We start from the raw sequence: 17,183 nt of genomic DNA on the forward strand, positions 1-17,183 counted from the left end.
CTTGGAAACCCCTCCCTTTCCCCTCAGCCTGGCTGGCTCAAGAATTCTGGGAGTTGAAGTCCACGAGTCATAAAAGAGCCAAGGTTGCCCACCCCTGGACTAAAAAATTTCCCTTTGTTCCAGAACCCTTCAAAAGTATGTTGGGCGCCCATCTTGCCCCGGGGTGACTCTTGAGCGGCTTACCGTACTTCTGATGAAACTCTGCAAAAGTCCCTATAAGCTTCTGTGCAAAGGCAAATACAGGCAGTCCTCGGCTTAACAGCAGTCCGTTTAGTGACCATTCAAAGTTACACGGGCACTGAAAAAAGTGACCCGTTAATGACCTTTGCAGCATTCCCCTCCCCCCCCCGGTCAATGCGATCAAAGCGCAGGCGCTTGGCAAGCGACTCGTATTTATGACGGTCGCTGCGTCCGAAGGTCACGTGATCCACCTTTTTGCCACCTTCTGACAAGGAAAGCCAATGGGGAAGGCCGATTCATTTAACGACCGTGTGACTTAAGTTAACAAGTGAAGTGATTCACTTAACAACTGCGGGAAGAAAGGTCGTAAAATGAGCCAAAACACACTTAACAATGGAAATTTGGAGCTGCATTGTGATCGTAAGTTGAGGACGGCTAACGAAAAGATGGGAAGGGAGGGAGAAGGATGAGCAGAGGGGGGAGGGGGGGTCTGACATTAATCTATCAACCCCCCCTAATGTGAAACCTCCCCCCCATTTGCAGCCCCAAGCCAGAGTCGGACTCTTCAAGCTGTTAAGGACGGTAAGGGGCCAACCTCACTTTGGGGGGGGGCAAGATATTCCAGAGAGACATCTTATTAAATTTATATGCCCAGCAGCCTAATCCTGGTGGGTTTTTATTTATGAAAATTATACACCAAGTTGTCTCGCTGTCCGAGACGATTTTGGGCGGGTTTGGGTTACCCTTTCCTGGATTTGTCTTGGGGATGTAACGTCGGGCCACGGTCGGACAGGGGTGGGGGTGAGGACCCCTCACCCGGATTCCGTGAGCCGGCCGCCGGTCTGAAGCCCTGTGCAGCCTGCATCCAACTGCAGGAGGGTTTTGGACACTGAATGGGCGGCAGCAATTCGGACGAGCACCTGATGGCATTAAAGGGGAGCTCAGAACCAACTTTTTGGCTACTGTCTCTGGCCAGCTGGACCCCTCGCCCAGTAACTCCGTGTCGGAAGGCTTACTTTGGGTGTGACGTGCTTGGGTGAGGATTCAGCTTTCCCTCCCCGAATGCAAAGATAACTCATTTTTTCCTCTTCCGGTGACTCAGACGTATCCCTTCCCTTCTTAAAAACCGGTCTTTCAAACCACCTTTTTTACGATGCCGCCTCGGGACCCACAAGCTGGATGTTGCAAGCAAGTAGATGTTGGCTTAGATCAGGGGTAAGTAACCTTGGCTCTTTTAGGACGCGTGGACTTCAACTCCCAGAATTCCTGAGCCAGCAGTCCTAAAAGAGCCAAGGTTGCCTGGCTTAGATGCTGGGTCACGTGGTCCCCTTTTCTGACCAGCAAAGTCAAGGTCATAAAAAGCAAGAGAGGTCATAAAATTCACTTAGCAACTGTCTCATTTAGCAACAGAAATTTGGGACATAGTCGTCGTAAGTCGAGGACTGCCTGTACTGGAAGCGGCCACTCGCCCTTCCTCCGCTCCGCTTCCCACACATCTGCTCTTCTCCTCTTTCAGACCGTCCAGCATCGGGCATGGCATTGCTGTCCGCCGTCCACCTTGGCCTTCCCCTTCCGGGCTGCCCGCATCGCCGGGCCCTCGTGGCCGGGCCCTACCGCCACTACCACTACGGCTACGACGGTGTGGACGACCGAGGGTGGGGCTGCGGCTACCGTACCCTCCAGATGATGTGCTCCTGGCTGGCGGCAGCTGGGGCAGAAGCAGCCGCCGGCCGGCCGGTTCCGTCCCTGAAGGAGATCCAGGATTCCCTGGTGGAGATGGGGGACAAGCCCCCCTCCTTCGCAGGCTCGCGGGACTGGATCGGCACCGTGGAAGCCGCGCTCTGCCTCGATTATTTTTACGGCGTGCCGGGCAAGCTGCTCCACGTCCGCCTCGGCCGAGACCTGGAAGGGGAGCTGGAGACCTTGTATGATCACTTTCAGGAGGGTGGGGGGCCCGTGATGATGGGGGGAGGCCGGGACCACGTCTCCAAGGGGTTGCTGGGGGTCTGCTCTGGCCCCGAGGGACACCACCTGCTCACTCTGGATCCACACTACTACGGCCCAGCAGGCTCGCTCAGCCGGCACGAAGCCCAGGCCCAGCGGTGGGTTTCCTGGCGGGCGCTTGGCTCCTTTGAGGAGGCCTCCTTCTACAACCTCTGCTTGCCCCAGTTCAGGGCCAAAGAACCCCTCCACCCTCCCGTGAAAGAGGCATTCCTGAAGCGAGGCACGGGACATGGACCAGCAGTTTGAGCCCCTTCCAAGGGACTGGCTGTGGATGGGCACCACCTGCTTGGCACGTGCTGGCGGCATCAAAGTATGGGCGGCAGCTCCTGCATCACCCAGGATGGGCTCCTGCCCTGGGGAGCCCTTCAACCAAGCTCTGGAGCCGCTGCTAGGCCTGGGGTGCTTCCTGTTGCCCCGGAGGCTGCGGGATGGGCAGATCATTGCTGGGGCCGGGTTGAGCCCGGCCTTCCCTCCCTGGCCGGCACTCCCAGCCAGTTCCGTTAAAGACCAGAGGACTAAAGTGGGTTTATTTTAATCTGACTGGGATTTGAGGAGGGTTAGCACCACGTGAAGCTGGCTGGCTTGGCTGCTTGGTGGTTTAATAATAATAGTAATAATAATAATAATAATAATAATAATAATAATAATTATTATTATTATTATTATTATTATTATTATTATTATTATTATTATTATTATTAATAATAATAATAAAGTTGGAAGGGACCTTGGAGATCATCTAGTCCAACCCCCTGCTGAGGCAGGAAACCCTTTTCGGACAAATGGCTGTCCAGTCTCTTCTTAAAAACTTTCAGTGTTAAGCTATTCTCCCAGTGGGTCTCTCCCAAGACGAGATTCGTCGCCAGAACAGGGCTGTCCAAACCTGGCTACTTTACACCTTGTGGACTTCAACTCCCAGAATTCCCCAGCCAGCAAGGGTTTACCAGAATTCAGCATGGGTTAGGACAGGGGTAGGCAACCTTGGCTCTTTTAGGACGCGTGGACGTCAACTCCCAGAATTCCTGAGCCAGCTATGCTGGCTCAGGAATTCTGGGAATTGAAGTCCACGCGTCCTAAAAGAGCCAAAGTTGCCTAATCCTGGGTTAGGACAAGAACAGATGTGGCCAGACGGCTTCATTGCAGTTTTTGGATAAGGGTAACTTTCTTAAGGGGTGGTGGGAATGCTGTCAACGGAACAGAGCCGGCTGGGGAATTCTGGGAGTTGAAGTCCAAAGTCTTAAAAGTTGCCACGGTGGGAGACCCCTGTGTGGGAGGAATGGCTGTGGCTTGGGAGGAAAAGCAGCCCGGGTTGCTGTAACAATAAAAAGCAGCCCGGGTTGCTGTAACAATAAAAAGCAGTCCGGGTTGCTGTAACAATAAAAAGCAGTCCGGGTTGCTGTAACAATAAAAAAATTATGACAATTAACGAGAGAGAAACTCCCTTTCTAAATAACTAAAAACTGAAAAAAAGGACACATTGTTCCTGGACTGGTGTCGTAACTGTGTGACGGGTTGGGACACAAATGTCCTAATGCCCAACCTGGGCCACTCCTGAAGTGAAAGTCAGGGGAGCGCCCTTTTTAATCCATCAATTGCACACGTCATAAAAATGGCACTCTCCTGACTTTCACCTCAGGAATGGCCCAGGTTGGGTATTAAGAGATAAGCTGAGATACGTTGAGCTGTAGAGATAAGGAAGGTTGTCTGGCGAGGGGGCTGGGTTTGAGGAGAGGGGACTTCCAGCATCCCGTGGGGCAGTGCAGGGACACTTGGGGGAGGGGAAGGCTCTGAGGAGCTCCAAGACTTAACAGTCGGACGAGGAGCCTGGCCCCTCTACTCGCACGCAGGCTGAGACACAGCTGTGCTGGGAGCCTGAGTTGGACAATGATGAAGAACAGCTGGGACAAATCCAGGATGCACGAAAGCGCAGGCAAGAGAAGCGAGTAGGACAGAGGGATGCAATGGGGCGGCTCCAACGGCAAAGAGGAGAAGGCATTAGGAAGCCATGCCTGGGCTGAATTATAAAAGGGAGAGAGGTGGGAGGTGCCGGTTGCCGAAGGCCGCCGTTCGTGTTGAGCAGGCGTGTCTAACTCAATTTCATTGAGGGCCGCATCAGCATTGCGGTTGCCCTCGAGGGGGCGGGTGTGTGTGGCCAGGATGGATGCGGCCTACTGGGTGGGCATGGCCAGCTCTACATCGTTCGCGTCAAGGGTGCCTGTGGGGGCCTGACCAGGAGTGGGACAGATCTGAGGGTCTCTGGCAGAAGGGGGTGGGACCAGGGCAAGCGCCAAGGCATGGTCCATTTCTTCATTCCTCACAAAGGGTGACACCTCCCAGCATGCACCCAGGGGACGGGGACGACGCGGCAAGGGCTGGTTCCTCGCTGTTTCCAGACGGCCTTGTGGAGCTAGGACTGAATGCGTTTCAGCATAGATGGCCACCACAAAATTGTACATTGGCTCCCGGCCAGCCTGGGCCAGGGCCAAGGCAGCGGGTGATGTTCCCTCACTGTTTCCAGGATGGCTTCGCGGGCCACATGATACCAGGCTTTGCAGGCCACATGATACCACTTCGCGGGCCGCATCCAGCCCCGGGGCCTTGTGTTTGACGTGTCTGGTGTTGAGGATCGAGTTTCTGTGGCCTGCGTTTGTTTGCCTTGGACATTGACTCAGGTCTGTGAGAATAAAAGGGGCTGTTTTTTTCTTGCGGTTCCTGCCTGCTTGTTGGGAGAGGGGTTTCCCCTTGTGAGCATAGCAAGGACTTACGTAGGCTGGGACAGAACATCTAACGAACTACCCCCCGAGATTCGGATAATTCCGGATCTCCTTACCTTCCGTCGCGCCCAGTTCTGTACCGAGAAAGTCGTTCGCCTGGACTGGATCCCACCTAAAATATAACCCAAAAAATCCTTAAACTTTCTGCGTTGAGATTTAAACCAAATTAAGCCAAAATTCCCCCCCTAACATATATACAAAACCAAAATTCTATGTTGTGCGCCGCCCTGAGTCCCGTCGGGAGAAGGGCGGCATATAAATTAAATTAATAAAATAATAAATAAATAATAAATAAATAACTATGCTCGGAGCTCTAGGCACACATGCGCGCTTCTAAGCAGCGTCCTGAATAACGGAAGCGAGCTTCCTATAACCTCGGCTGTCCTCACCATTCTCTGTGTGGAGCTTCTATCAGAGGCTCTGCTGCCACCAAACCCATCAGTGTGGTGCAGTTTGTTAAAACGCTCCCAATTGTGTGCCTCTGTAAAAAGAAGCCAGAACAGAAGGAGAAAGATTCGCAGGCGTCCCTCATTAAGGATGATGTGTGGAGAAACCAGAAGGGACCTTGGAGGTCTTCTAGACCAGGGCTTTTTAACCAGTGGTACGGGTGCCACCTGTGGTACATGGGCACCTGGCAGGGGGTACGCGACCATCCTAGAAAAGTAGTGGGGGAGGCGAATGTGTGGGATTGCAAAATCCCGGGGTCCTGCGCCTGCAGGATGAACTTATTCCTCTCCAGAGGAATGGACTGGTGATGTACGTTGAACACCATCAACGGACCTCGCTCAGATAGAGAAACACACGGACAAACATGTTTCTTCAGGTGAGATGGCAGGCGAGAGCGAGAGCCCTGAAAAGCCTTTGTGCCTCTCTTTTATTGGTCTATAAACGTCATTAGGGGGTGTACAAAAGCAGGAGGGGGAAAGGGTCTTCATTACCATATATGGAGCGAGAATGTTCTTTGGTCCTCTGGGATTTAGTAAGAAATCGAATGCATAGTCTTTGGATCCCAGAAGTTCCGTCCGAAAAGATCCTTTACCCTGAATTCAGTCCTTTGCTTTGAATTGTCTCGGGATGAGCTCATTGTATGGACAAAGAACAAAGAACTACAGGCATTTCATAGGAAACGAAACTTATGTTAGAGATGAAACCTACAGCAGTGGAAAAGTGCCCAGAGGTATATTCATAGGGTATTTTGCTGATAATTGCAACACGAATGGGCTGAACCGATGGCAGCACCGCACAAGCCTGAGCTGCAGGGCTGTCAGGGCTCAGTGGAAGCGCCAGGATCAGTGCCACTTTCCAGCTGATTGGTGCTTCTTCAGGACTGTCTGCGCTCAGTGGAAGTGCCAGGATCAGTGCCAGGCTCCAGTTGGAGCTCAGCGCTGATCCTGGTGCTTCCGCTGAGCCCAGAAGAAGTGCCGATCAGCTGGAATGTTGCAGCCTCTCCAGGGTCTTGTGATTTACATTCAGAGGCTTGGCAACTGATTCATATTTATGACGGTCACAGTGTCCCAGGGTCATGTGAAGGGACCAAAACCTGCTGCAACCACCCAGCGGGGGGGGGGATAAAAACCAAACACCCCCCCACCCCACCCCCACTGCCAATCCTCAACAGAAATGCTCACAACAATGAAATAGGAGGAAGAGCGCGGCCGGGCGGGCAGGCAGGTGTCTTGCTCGGCTGTGGCTTGGGGGGCACTTTTTTCAGTGCCATTGTAACTTCAGTCACTAAGCGAACAGTTGTAAGTCGAGGACTACCTATACTTTATTACTTTTTTTCCTTTTTTGGGAGGGGGTTCAAGTTTTTGACCCCTTGCTAGGCGACTGGTGGTACTCGGATGTTGCCATATCCTAAAAGTGGTACAAGGGGTGAAAAGGTTGAAAAGCCCTGATCTAGTCCAGCCCCCTGCTCAGGCAGGAGACCCCAAGCCATTCCAGACAAATGGCTGTCCACCCTTTTCTTGAAAACTTCCAGCGGTGGGGCATCCATAACTTCTGGAGGCAAGCAGTTCCACGGATTAATTGTTCTCACGGTGAGGAAATTTCTCCTGGTTTCCAGACCGGTCGTTTTTTTTTCTCATGAGCTTCCATTCATTGCTCCTTGCGTTGTCCTTGGGTGCTTTGGATAAATTAATGGAGACCCCCTCCCCTCTCTTTCAAGTAGGGGAAGGTCCCACCAAGTCACCCCTGGTCCTTCTCTTCCTTCCCAGTTCCCCTCATGGGACCTCAAGTGGCTTTCGTGCGTCTTTTTAATTTTTGATTGGGGGGGGGCTTCCCAAACTTGGTTGAAAGGTGGGCGGGCGCATAAATAAACGTTTTAAATAAATACCAAAAAAAAATAAACTCTAAAACCTGGCCAAAGCCATCAGAGGACTCTTCTTACCTAACAGGTTTCCAATCTCAGCAACTTTAAGCTGGGTGGGCTTCAACATCCAGAATTCCCCAGGCAGCCCTGCTGCCTGGGGAATTCTGGGGGTTGAAGTCCACCCAGCTTAAAGTTGGAGAGGTTGAGAGCCCGTCTCTCTCTCTCTCTCTCTCTCAGTTCCTTGAACCCTGCCTGCAGGCCCGGTGCCCGTTGTCCGACTCCAGCGCTGGCACCTTTGCCCGAGTTGCGAAACGCAGCCGTCCCGTCAACCAGCCACCCATCCCAGACAGGGGAGGCGGCACGTGGGAAACGGGAGGGACACACACGGAGGGTAAAGTTGCTCTCCCGGCCACAGAGCACCCTTCATTCCACAGGGCTGAGCCGCAGCTGGGGCAGGTGCGCAAGGGTCTCCCCCTCCGCCAGCCTGCTTGGACCTTGCCCCCCCCCGCCTCTGTTTGGGGCTGGGGAGGGGGCGAGCGAGGCCCAGGCGCTGAGAGACTGTGGGGAGGGGCAGGGAGGCAGGGAGTCCTGGGACTGGCCTCTGGCAGGGCGCGTCCTTGGCTGCCCCATTGCTGGCAGCACCAAGGACCCCCCACAGTCCTCCTTTCCACCCTCCATCTTCCTTTCTCCTCCTCCTCCTCCTCCTCCTCTTCCTCCTCCACCTTCCTTCCTCCCCTCCCCCTCTCTATCCTCATTTCTTCTCTTCCTCCTCCTCCTCCTTCTCCTCCTCTCCCCCTTCCTTCCTCCCCCTCCTCCTCTCCATCCGCATTTAATAATAATAATAATAATAGTAAAGTTGGAAGGGACCTTGGAGGTCATCTAGTCCAACCCCCTGCTCAGGCAGGAAACCCTACACCATTTCGGACAAAGGGCTGTCCAGTCTCTTCTTAAAAACTTCCAGTGTTGGAGCATTGACCGCTTCTGGAGGCAGGTTGTTCCACGGGTTAATTGTTCTCACTGTCAGGAAGTTTCTCCTTAGTTCTAGGTTGCTTCTCTCCTTGATTTATTTCCATCCGTTGCTTCTTGTCCTGCCTTCTTCAGGGGCTTTGGGGAAGAGCTTGACTCCCTCTTCTTTGGGGCAGCCCCTGAGATACTGGAAGGCTGCTATCCTGTGTCCCCCCCCCCCCCTCGTCCTTCTCTTCGTTATACTGGACATTTCCTCCTCTTCCTCCTCCTCCTCCTCTCCATCCTCCTCCTCCTCCTCCTCCTCCCCTCCCCTCGGAAGACCGCGGGGCAGGAGGGCTGCTCTTCCCCAGGTGAGCCCCCTCGCCAGGGCGGGCTGGGCTCTGATCAGGGGCTCCCGCCGCCCAGCCAGCCTGAGCATCGCAGCCGCCGCTCCGCGAGAGACGCTCCGACCGAGGAAGGCGCCGTCTTAGCCCCGACGGGAGCCTCAGCCTGGGGCGTGTGGGGGGGGGGGGATCCTCCGGCCCCGCGGGGCGTCCAGAGCCCAGCCCGGCTCCCTCTCTGCCCCCGGGGAGGGAGGGGAAGGCTGGGGCTGGCCGGCTGCCCGCGAGGAGCACCTCGTGGCTCCCTTTCCGGGGAGGGTCGGAAGAGCAAAGAGACGCCCAGCCCGCCCGACGGCGGAGGCTGCCTCCCTTCGGAGCAGAAGCCGGGAGGAAGGAGAGGGAGGCGGAGGCGCCTGGGGGTCCCTGACAAGCCAGCCGGAGGAGGACCCCAACCCCAGGCGTGGCGCGGGGTCTTCGGAGGGAGGGAAGCAGACGGCCCACTTGGGTTTCCCCTCCGACGCAGCTTTTCCCTTTGCTTGGCGCAGGTTCCTCGCCCCCCATGCCTCCCCCACGCCTCCCTCAGCTCGCCGTCCGCAGAGCCTGCCAGCTTGGGGGGCTGGCCCTGGGCAGCCTGACCTCCATCCTCTTGCTCCTGGGCTGGCACCGGGAGCAGCTCGTCCCCAGCACCCCTGCCGCCACCCTCAGCAGCCAGACCATCTCAGCCCTGACCGACGGCACCTTCACCTTCCCCTTGAACCGGAGCACCTACGAAGCCCACTTCCCTCACCTGCAGCTCTACCAGTGCCAGGAGGTGATTCCCCGGGACGACTTGTGCCAGGGTCCCTCCGGGGCGCCTCTGCTGCTCCTGGCCATCAAATCCCACCCGGCGTCTACCGGCAGGAGGGCCACCCTGCGCCGCACCTGGGCCCGGCCGACGGAGCTGGGGGGCTTCCGGGTGCGGCCCCTCTTCCTCATGGGGGCCACCTCCAACCAGAAGGACCTGGAGCTGGTGGCGCTGGAGAGCCGCGTGTTTGGCGACATCCTGAGGTGGGATTTCCTGGAGTGCCACCACAACCTGTCGCTCAAGGAGCGCTGCTTCCTCCGGTGGGTGCACGGGCACTGCCAGCAGGCGGCCTTCGTCTTCAAAGGTAGGTGGGCAAGGAGCCACCCGACGGGGGCTCCGTTCACACGATTTCATTTCATTTCATTTCATTTATTATATTTTTACCCCGCCCTTCTCCTTGCGGACTCAGGGCGGCTAACAGCCTAATAAAAACAAATACAAAAGTACAAAAATACTACCGTTAAAACGTAATTAAAAGGAAATATTAATTTGGCCTTTATTATTTTAAAAATTGTTTTAAAACCCAACTAAAAATACCCCTTAGGCCAGTCCTGCTAGCTTAAATAACCAAGTCTTGAGGGCGCGGCGGAAGGAAGGGAGATCCGGGATCACCCGGATCTCTGGGGGTAGTTCGTTCCAGAGGGTGGGAGCTCCCACAGAGAAGGCCCTCCCCCTGGGGGTCGCCAGCCGGCACTGTCTGGCTGACGGCACCCTGAGGAGACCCACTCTGTGGGAGCGTACCGGCCGATGGGAGGTAATCTGAGGCAGAAGGCGGTCTCGGAGATATCCAGGTCCGATGCACTCAGCCCAGCGCAGGCAAGGTCTGGAAGCTGATTGGCACCACCTGGTAAGGAGGCCTGGGTCCATCTAGAGCAGGGGTAGGCAACCTCGGCTCTTTTATGACTGCTGGCTCAGGAATTCTGGGAGTTGAAGTCCACGAGTCATAAAAGAGCCAAGGTTGCCTACCCGTGACCCAGAGGCTGTCTGAACGGGATACGCGGGGGCTTAATGGGCTGATGGAAACACCCAGGCTGAAGATAAGATCTGTTTGGAATTCGATTCATTTCTGGTGAGCAAACAGGTTAGAGGTGTCTTTAGGTCAAATGGAATACAGAAGGAATGAGGGGACTAACATCCCCCTCCCACCCATGCTAGCTAGCAAATGAGAAAGTGGGGGAGAGTTATCTAAGAAGGGGAAGGGCAGACCCCAGACAAGGCTGCCCTTCGCATCCCTTTGCCCTCCTCCCTTTTGGGAACGGCCTTCTCTTGGTCAGCTGGGGGCCTTCGACCAGGGGGAGGGGAGCCACGTTCATCGCAGACCGGCCAAGGTCCAAAGACCGGGCAGCCCCTTTTTCCGAGAGAGAGCTCTGACGAAAGGCAGGTTTGTCAGCTCACAGACTCACCCAGGATGCCACCATGGTTAACTGCTGCTTGCAAGCATCTCACATGGAGCTGCCCTCGGGTTACCGGCCTCCCTTGTGTGCAGGCCCCCATCTTGACCTCCTGACCCTCCCCCCTGGGTGGTTTGGGTCCCAGGGTCCGAAAGCTCCATCTGGACGCCGTTCTTTTGGGAAGGGTGTGGGGGTGACCCCGAAAGCTTGAGTGTGCACCCCGAGGATCAACTTGGGGGGGGCGATCTGCCACCCTCCCTGGAAGTAAATACCCCGTTGCTTTTCAGGGGACGACGACCTCTTTGTGAACCCCAAGGTGCTGACCGATTACCTCCGCCGGACGCCCAACGTCTCCCACTTCATCCACGGCAACATCCAGGCCCACTCGAAGGTTATGCGGTGGAGCAAGTATGCCGTCTCGCGGGACTTCTACCCCCTGGACCACTACCCCAACTTTGCCTCCGGAGGGGGCTTCATCATGTCGCGGGTGGGGCTGGCTGCCCTGTACCGGGCCTCTCTGCAGCTGCCCGTCTTCCCCCTGGACGACGTCTACCTGGCCTTCCTGACGCTGGCAGCCAAGATCCCCCACCGGCACGACGGGGCCTTCCGCGTGTGGGGCATCCCCAAGGACGAGCTCTCGGCCTACCAGCGCTCTGTGTGCATCCATGGGGTCAGCATGGAGAGGATCGAGGAGGTGTGGAAGGAGCTGGAGAGGACCCCAGAGGACCCCCGGACCCCCTCTTAATGGCTATAGACGAACCAGGCCTCCCGGCCCCTCCCCTGACCGGTGGACTAACCAGACACTTGTGGGCCTCTGGGCCTTGTCTGTGGAGACTGTCAGTCCTCCAGGCCACAGTTATCCCACAGGTGATTTTCCAGGAGGCAACTGGACTTCCTTCTGTTTGCTTTGAAGACGTTTCGCTTCTGCTCCAGGAAGCTTTTCCAGCTCTGACTGGAGGGTGGGGAACGGAAGGCTTGTCCACTTCAGGCGTGGCCATGTGAAGAGGGCACAAGTGGCCATAGGACCGCCCCCACCCCCGGGGAATTGGAAGATGCATCGCTGTTACAAAAATTAGCCATACTGTCAGACCTGCCCCAACTCGGACCATTAGGAAAGGAAGACCCTCGACTCCATTTGGTTGAAGCGACAGGTTCTTTTACTAAAGTTAAGTGATTGCAGTGAAAATAAAGCTAGATCTGAGTGTTCACGTGCAAAGGTTTCATTTTTCCCCCCGTTCCTTGCCCCCCCCCTGACCATCAGTGTCCAATAGGATGCCGTTTTGATGTTTTGGGAGCCACTTTGACGCTTGGCACCTCTCGATGCAGTTTTTTTACTCTGTTCCCAGGCCAGATGCCCTCGGTGGCTGGTTTGTTCCGGTTTGGCACCTGTGGTTCTTCTCCACTCTCTCCCCTCCTGTCTGAGCAGGGGGCTGGACTGGATGACCTCCAAGGTCCCTTCCAACTTTATTATTGTTGTTGTTGTTATTATTATCATCATCATCATCATCATCATCATGATCATCATCATCATCATCATTATTATTATTATTATTATTATTATTATTATTATTATTATCATCATCATCATCATCATGATCATCATCATCATCATCATCATTATTATTATTATTATTATTATTATTATTATTATTATTATTATTATATTCGTCATCGTCATCGTCATTGTCATCGTCATCATCATTTCCATGCTGGAACTTTACTAGCCCAATTCCTCCCTCCCTCCCCCTGCGTTTTATGACAGGATGCCAGCAAAGCGAAGAAGCTGAAGGTGGCAGACCTGACAAATAAATCCCTGCTGGGGCTGTGCTGGGCTCTCCCCACCCTCTTCCTGTACCTGGCCGTGCAATCTGCATTTCTCCTTTGGGAAGGGAGCGCAAGGCGGACCAGCCTGTCCGGCTGCAACTTTTAGAACTGGGAATTCCCTCGGCTCAGAGTGACGGAGGGACCCTTCTTGCCCAGGAGAAAGGTTGTGTGGGGCTCTCTGCAACTGTTTGTGTGTGTGTGTGTATTTTGGGAGGGCAAGCCCTGGCCAACGCCTGCAGCCTCTGCACCAGCTGCCATGGGCACACGGGGACTTCCAGAGCATCTGTTTTGCACATCGGGGCCCTTCCTGTGAGAGGTCTGGGGAGGGGGAGGCGGGTAAGCGCCACCAGACTCAGGAGATACCATGGGGTCATTTGGGAGGGAGGGAAAGGAGTCTCCTGGAGGGGAAATGCAGCAGACCCCCCCTACCTGCCTCTGAGAGCAGGCAGCAATCCTGGGGAGGGGAAGGCTGGGGTTCGTCGGCTGCCAGCGAGGAGCACCTCGCAGGGTCGGAAGAGGAAAGAGGCGCCCAGCCTGCCCCACGGCGGAGGCTGCCTCCCTTTGCAGTGGCGGCGCCCAGAAGCCTGGAGGAAGGAGGAGGAGGAGGAGGTTCCTGGGGGCCCTGACAAGCCAGCCGGAGGAGGACCCCACCCCCAGGTGTGGCACGGGGTCTTCGTGCTGGCAGAAATTCTAGCCCACTGAATAACACCAAACAGCAAGTTGAAATTAAACAGAGATGTATTAGATACAACGGTTTGCAAAGCGTGGTGGCCTCTAAATAAATATTTGAGCCAGCCCTCGTCACAGCAAAGACACACATTATATGCATTCTATCCGGACACCCTGGCCCCTCCTCTGTGGCTTCATTGGCTGAGCCTNAAAATACGTTCTCCCTGCCCCTTACTACTTTGCTTCACCTATTCCCTTATATCTATTTTACCATGAAATCCTACAGCTTAGTGTAGAAATCGTACAGAGTACGTGTCACTTAACTTCACTTTTTGTTCTAAAATTTTATTTTTCACGTTTGGAGGAGGGAAGCAGACGGCCCACTTGGGAGTGGCGGTTGAGGGACCCTACCAGCCCAGCGGGGCTCCGGGTTTCCCCTCCGACGGAGCTTTTCCCTTTGCTTGGCGCAGGTTCCTCGCCCCCATGCCTCCCCCACGCCTTCCTCAGCTCACCCTCCGCAGAGCCTGCCAGCTTGGGGGGCTGGCACTGGGCAGCCTGACCTCCATCCTCTTGCTCCTGGGCTGGCACCGGGAGCAGCTCGTCCCCAGCACCCCTGCCGCCACCCTCAGCAGCCAGACCATCTCAGCCCTGACCGACGGCTCCTTCACCTTCCAATTCAACCGGAGCGCCTACGAAGCCCACTTCCCTCACCTGCAGCTCTACCAGTGCCAGGAGGTGATTGCCCGGGACGACTTCTGCCAGGGTCCCTCCGGGGCGCCTCTGCTGCTCCTGGCCATCAAATCCCATCCGGCATCTAGCGGCAGGAGGGCCACCCTGCGCCGCACCTGGGCCCAGCCGGCAGAGCTGGGGGGCTTCCGGCTGCGGCCCCTTTTCCTCCTGGGGGCCACCTCCAACCAGAAGCACCTGGAGCTGGTGGCGCAGGAGAGCCGCGTGTTTGGCGACATCCTGAGGTGGGATTTCATGGAGTGCCACCACAACCTGTCGCTCAAGGAGCGCTGCTTCCTCCGGTGGGTGCACGGGCACTGCCAGCAGGCGGCCTTCGTCTTCAAAGGTAGGTGGGCAAGGGGCCACCCGACGGGGGCTCCGTTCACACGATGCGCTCAGCCCAGCGCAGGCAAGGTCTGGAAGCTGATTGGCACCACTTGCTAAGCTGCCCTGGGTCCATCTAGAGCAGTGGTTCTCAACCTGTGGGTCGGGACCCCATTTGGGGTCGATCGACCATTTCACGGGGGTTGCCAAGCAAGGCTGTCCGCCATTTTTTTTGTCCGCCATTTTTTCCCCCTTTTCCGGCGGGTGCCTTACCTCCCTTGGGCTGGGCCAGCTGGTGGTCGGCCTGCTCCGTCTCTGCCGCTTGCCAGCTACGCCTCGGCCGGCGCAGGGGGCGGAACCACGCATGCGCGGCGCTCCCGGGCAGGGAATGTCCTCGACTTACGACCGGTTGGGTAGTCCTCGACTTATGACCGGTTTAGTCCTCGACTTACGACCGGTTTAGTCCTCGACTTATGACCGGTTTAGTCCTCGACTTACGACCAGTTGGGGTCGCGGCATTAAAAAGGTTGAGAACCACTGATCTAGAGCAGGGGTAGGCAACCTTGGCTCTTTTATGACTGCTGGCTCAGGAATTCTGGGAGTTGAAGTCCACGAGTCATAAAAGAGCCAAGGTTGCCTACCCCTGACCTAGAGGCTGTCTGAACCCTGCAAGGGTTAACTCAGACAGAAGCACCCAGGCTGGAGATATGATCTGTTTTTCTTGGAACTGGATTCATTTCTGGTGAGCAAACAGCTTAGAGGTGTCTTTAGGTCAAATGGAATACAGAACGAATGAGGGGATTAACATCCCCCTCCCACCCATGCTAGCTAGCAGGTTTGTCAGCTCACAGACTCACCCAGGATGCCACCATGGTTAACTGCTGCTTGCAAGCATCTCACATGGAGCTGCCCTCGGGTTACCGGCCTCCCTTGTGTGCAGGCCCCCATCTTGACCTTCTGACCCTCCCCCCTGGGTGGTTTGGGTCCCAGGGTCCGAAAGCTCCATCTGGACGCCGTTCCTTTGGGAAGGGGGTGGGGGTGACCCCGAAAGCTTGAGTGTGCACCCCAACGATCAACTCGGGAGGGCGATCTGCCACCCTCCCAGGAAGTAAATACCCCGTTGCTTTTCAGGGGACGACGACCTCTTTGTGAACCCCAAGGTGCTGACCGATTACCTCCACCGGACGCCCAACGTCTCCCACTTCATCCACGGCAACATCCAGGTCCACCCGACGGTCATGAGGGGGGGCAAGTATGCCATCTCGCGGGACTTCTACCCCCTGGACCACTACCCCAACTTTGCCTCCGGAGGGGGGTTCATCATGTCGCGGGTGGGGCTGGCCGCCCTGTACCGGGCCTCTCTGCAGCTGCCCGTCTTCCCCCTGGACGACGTCTACCTGGCCTTCCTGACGCTGGCAGCCAAGATCCCCCACCGGCACGACGGGGCCTTCCGCGTGTGGGGCATCCCCAAGGACGAGCTCTCGGCCTACCGGCGCTCTGTGTGCATCCATGGGGTCAGCATGGAGAGGATCGAGGAGGTGTGGAAGGAGCTGGAGAGGACCCCAGAGGACCCCCAGACCCCCTCTTAATGGTTATAGACGGACCAGGCCTCCCGGCCCCTCCCCTGACCGGTGGACTAACCAGACACATGTGGGCCTCTGGGCCTTGTCTGTGGAGACTGTCAGTCCTCCAGGCCACAGTTATCCCACAGGTGATTTTCCAGGAGGCAACTGGACTTCCTTCTGTTTGCTTTGAAGACGTTTCGCTTCTGCTCCAGGAAGCTTTTCCAGCTCTGACTGGAGGGTGGGGAACGGAAGGCTTGTCCACTTCAGGCGTGGCCATGTGAAGAGGGCACAAGTGGCCATAGGACCGCCCCCACCCCCGGGGAATTGGAAGATGCATCGCTGTTACAAAAATTAGCCATACTGTCAGACTTGCCCTGTTAAGTCCTGGGAATAATGGCGCTTGAAACGAATCATCTCCAACAAGTCTTTATTGTTTGCTCCACTCTACGAACAACCCGAGCAGAGGCACGCAGGCCTCTATTTATACCCTCTGATCCCCGGGCAAGTTCAACCAATCATGAGGCGGGCTTTTCCCACCTTGCGCATGCGCACAAGGCTGGCGCCGCTCAGTCTGGTCCCGGGCAGCTTCTGCAAATGCCTGGGACTCTTGCAACGTCCCGAGCCTGCCTCTTGCAGGCTCAGGACACAACACCCCTTCCCCCTGGATGAAATAAGATTGCGCCCACATGGACGCCATCCTATAGATGGTAATATAATTAATAATAAAATAAAGTTACACAATGTATAAGGTGTGGGACTGTTCCTTTGAACCAGATCCAGTGACACCCCCCCCCGACCTTGTTTTATTTAAATACAACCCTCCAGCCCATTCAGTCAGCTCTCGCTATGTACCTGTTCACCTTACGTAATCGGCTAGGTATTTGGGAGGGCCTCTTGCCCTGAGTGACCTTCTCAGACCTGGAGAGTTTGTATTGTTATCCCCGTTGCCGCTTGCTCTAGGTGAAGTGTCCTGTGAATGACCAGTGACTTCAGCTTGGCTTTCCAGCCCGTCTCCTGTAATTGAGCAGTCCGGGCCCTGTTGGTCGCTAAACACCTTACGCACGGTCACTCATGCCCTTGTCACTTCCTGCCTGGACTACTGCAATGCTCTCTACATGGGGCTCCCCTTGAGGAGCACCCGGAGGCTCCAGCTAGTTCAAAATGCGGCCGCGCGGGCGGTGTTGGGAGGGACTCGTCGCTCCCACGTTACGCCGCTTTTGCGCGAGCTGCATTGGCTGCCGGTGGCCTTCCGGGTGCGCTTCAAGGTGCTGACTATCATCTTTAAAGC

The 17,183-nt window shown here is 55.9% G+C and overlaps 3 protein-coding genes across 3 annotated transcripts; all 3 read left to right on the forward strand.

Moving 5' to 3' along the window:
* Positions 1-1,713: 1,713 nt before the first annotated feature.
* On the forward strand, positions 1,714-2,430 carry UFSP1 (UFM1 specific peptidase 1 (inactive)). The gene has a single exon (XM_015813145.1). The coding sequence runs from the start codon at positions 1,714-1,716 to the stop codon at positions 2,428-2,430; it is 717 nt and encodes a 238-aa protein (XP_015668631.1).
* Positions 2,431-2,524: 94 nt separating this feature from the next.
* Positions 2,525-11,532, forward strand: LOC114922368 (N-acetyllactosaminide beta-1,3-N-acetylglucosaminyltransferase 3-like). Its single transcript, XM_029283572.1, has 4 exons — positions 2,525-2,704; positions 7,504-7,657; positions 9,098-9,700; positions 11,075-11,532. Exons 1-4 carry the CDS (start codon positions 2,525-2,527, stop codon positions 11,530-11,532), a joined length of 1,395 nt encoding a protein of 464 aa, XP_029139405.1.
* A 2,231-nt stretch (positions 11,533-13,763) lies between these two features.
* On the forward strand, positions 13,764-15,919 carry LOC107285004 (N-acetyllactosaminide beta-1,3-N-acetylglucosaminyltransferase 3-like). The gene is made up of 2 exons (XM_015813146.1): positions 13,764-14,352; positions 15,462-15,919. The coding sequence occupies exons 1-2, from the start codon at positions 13,764-13,766 to the stop codon at positions 15,917-15,919; spliced, it is 1,047 nt and encodes a 348-aa protein (XP_015668632.1).
* Positions 15,920-17,183: the final 1,264 nt, after the last annotated feature.

The sequence above is a fragment of the Protobothrops mucrosquamatus genome, unplaced genomic scaffold, assembly GCF_001527695.2.
Source record: "Protobothrops mucrosquamatus isolate PMUCROS unplaced genomic scaffold, P.Mucros_1.0 scaffold141, whole genome shotgun sequence".
NCBI lineage: Eukaryota > Metazoa > Chordata > Lepidosauria > Squamata > Viperidae > Protobothrops > Protobothrops mucrosquamatus.

Bases quoted from the DNA above. Each gene is read 5' to 3' on its own strand.
- UFSP1 (XM_015813145.1), top strand. From the start codon at position 1,714: ATGGCATTGCTGTCCGCCGTCCACCTTGGCCTTCCCCTTCCGGGCTGC.
- LOC114922368 (XM_029283572.1), top strand. From the start codon at position 2,525: ATGGGCTCCTGCCCTGGGGAGCCCTTCAACCAAGCTCTGGAGCCGCTG. The intron at 2,705-7,503 runs GTGGGTTTATTT...TCTCTCTCTCAG, and splicing joins TTAAAGACCAGAGGACTAAA to TTCCTTGAACCCTGCCTGCA. The intron at 7,658-9,097 runs GTAAAGTTGCTC...TGCTTGGCGCAG, and splicing joins GGGAGGGACACACACGGAGG to GTTCCTCGCCCCCCATGCCT.
- LOC107285004 (XM_015813146.1), top strand. From the start codon at position 13,764: ATGCCTCCCCCACGCCTTCCTCAGCTCACCCTCCGCAGAGCCTGCCAG. The intron at 14,353-15,461 runs GTAGGTGGGCAA...GTTGCTTTTCAG, and splicing joins GGCGGCCTTCGTCTTCAAAG to GGGACGACGACCTCTTTGTG.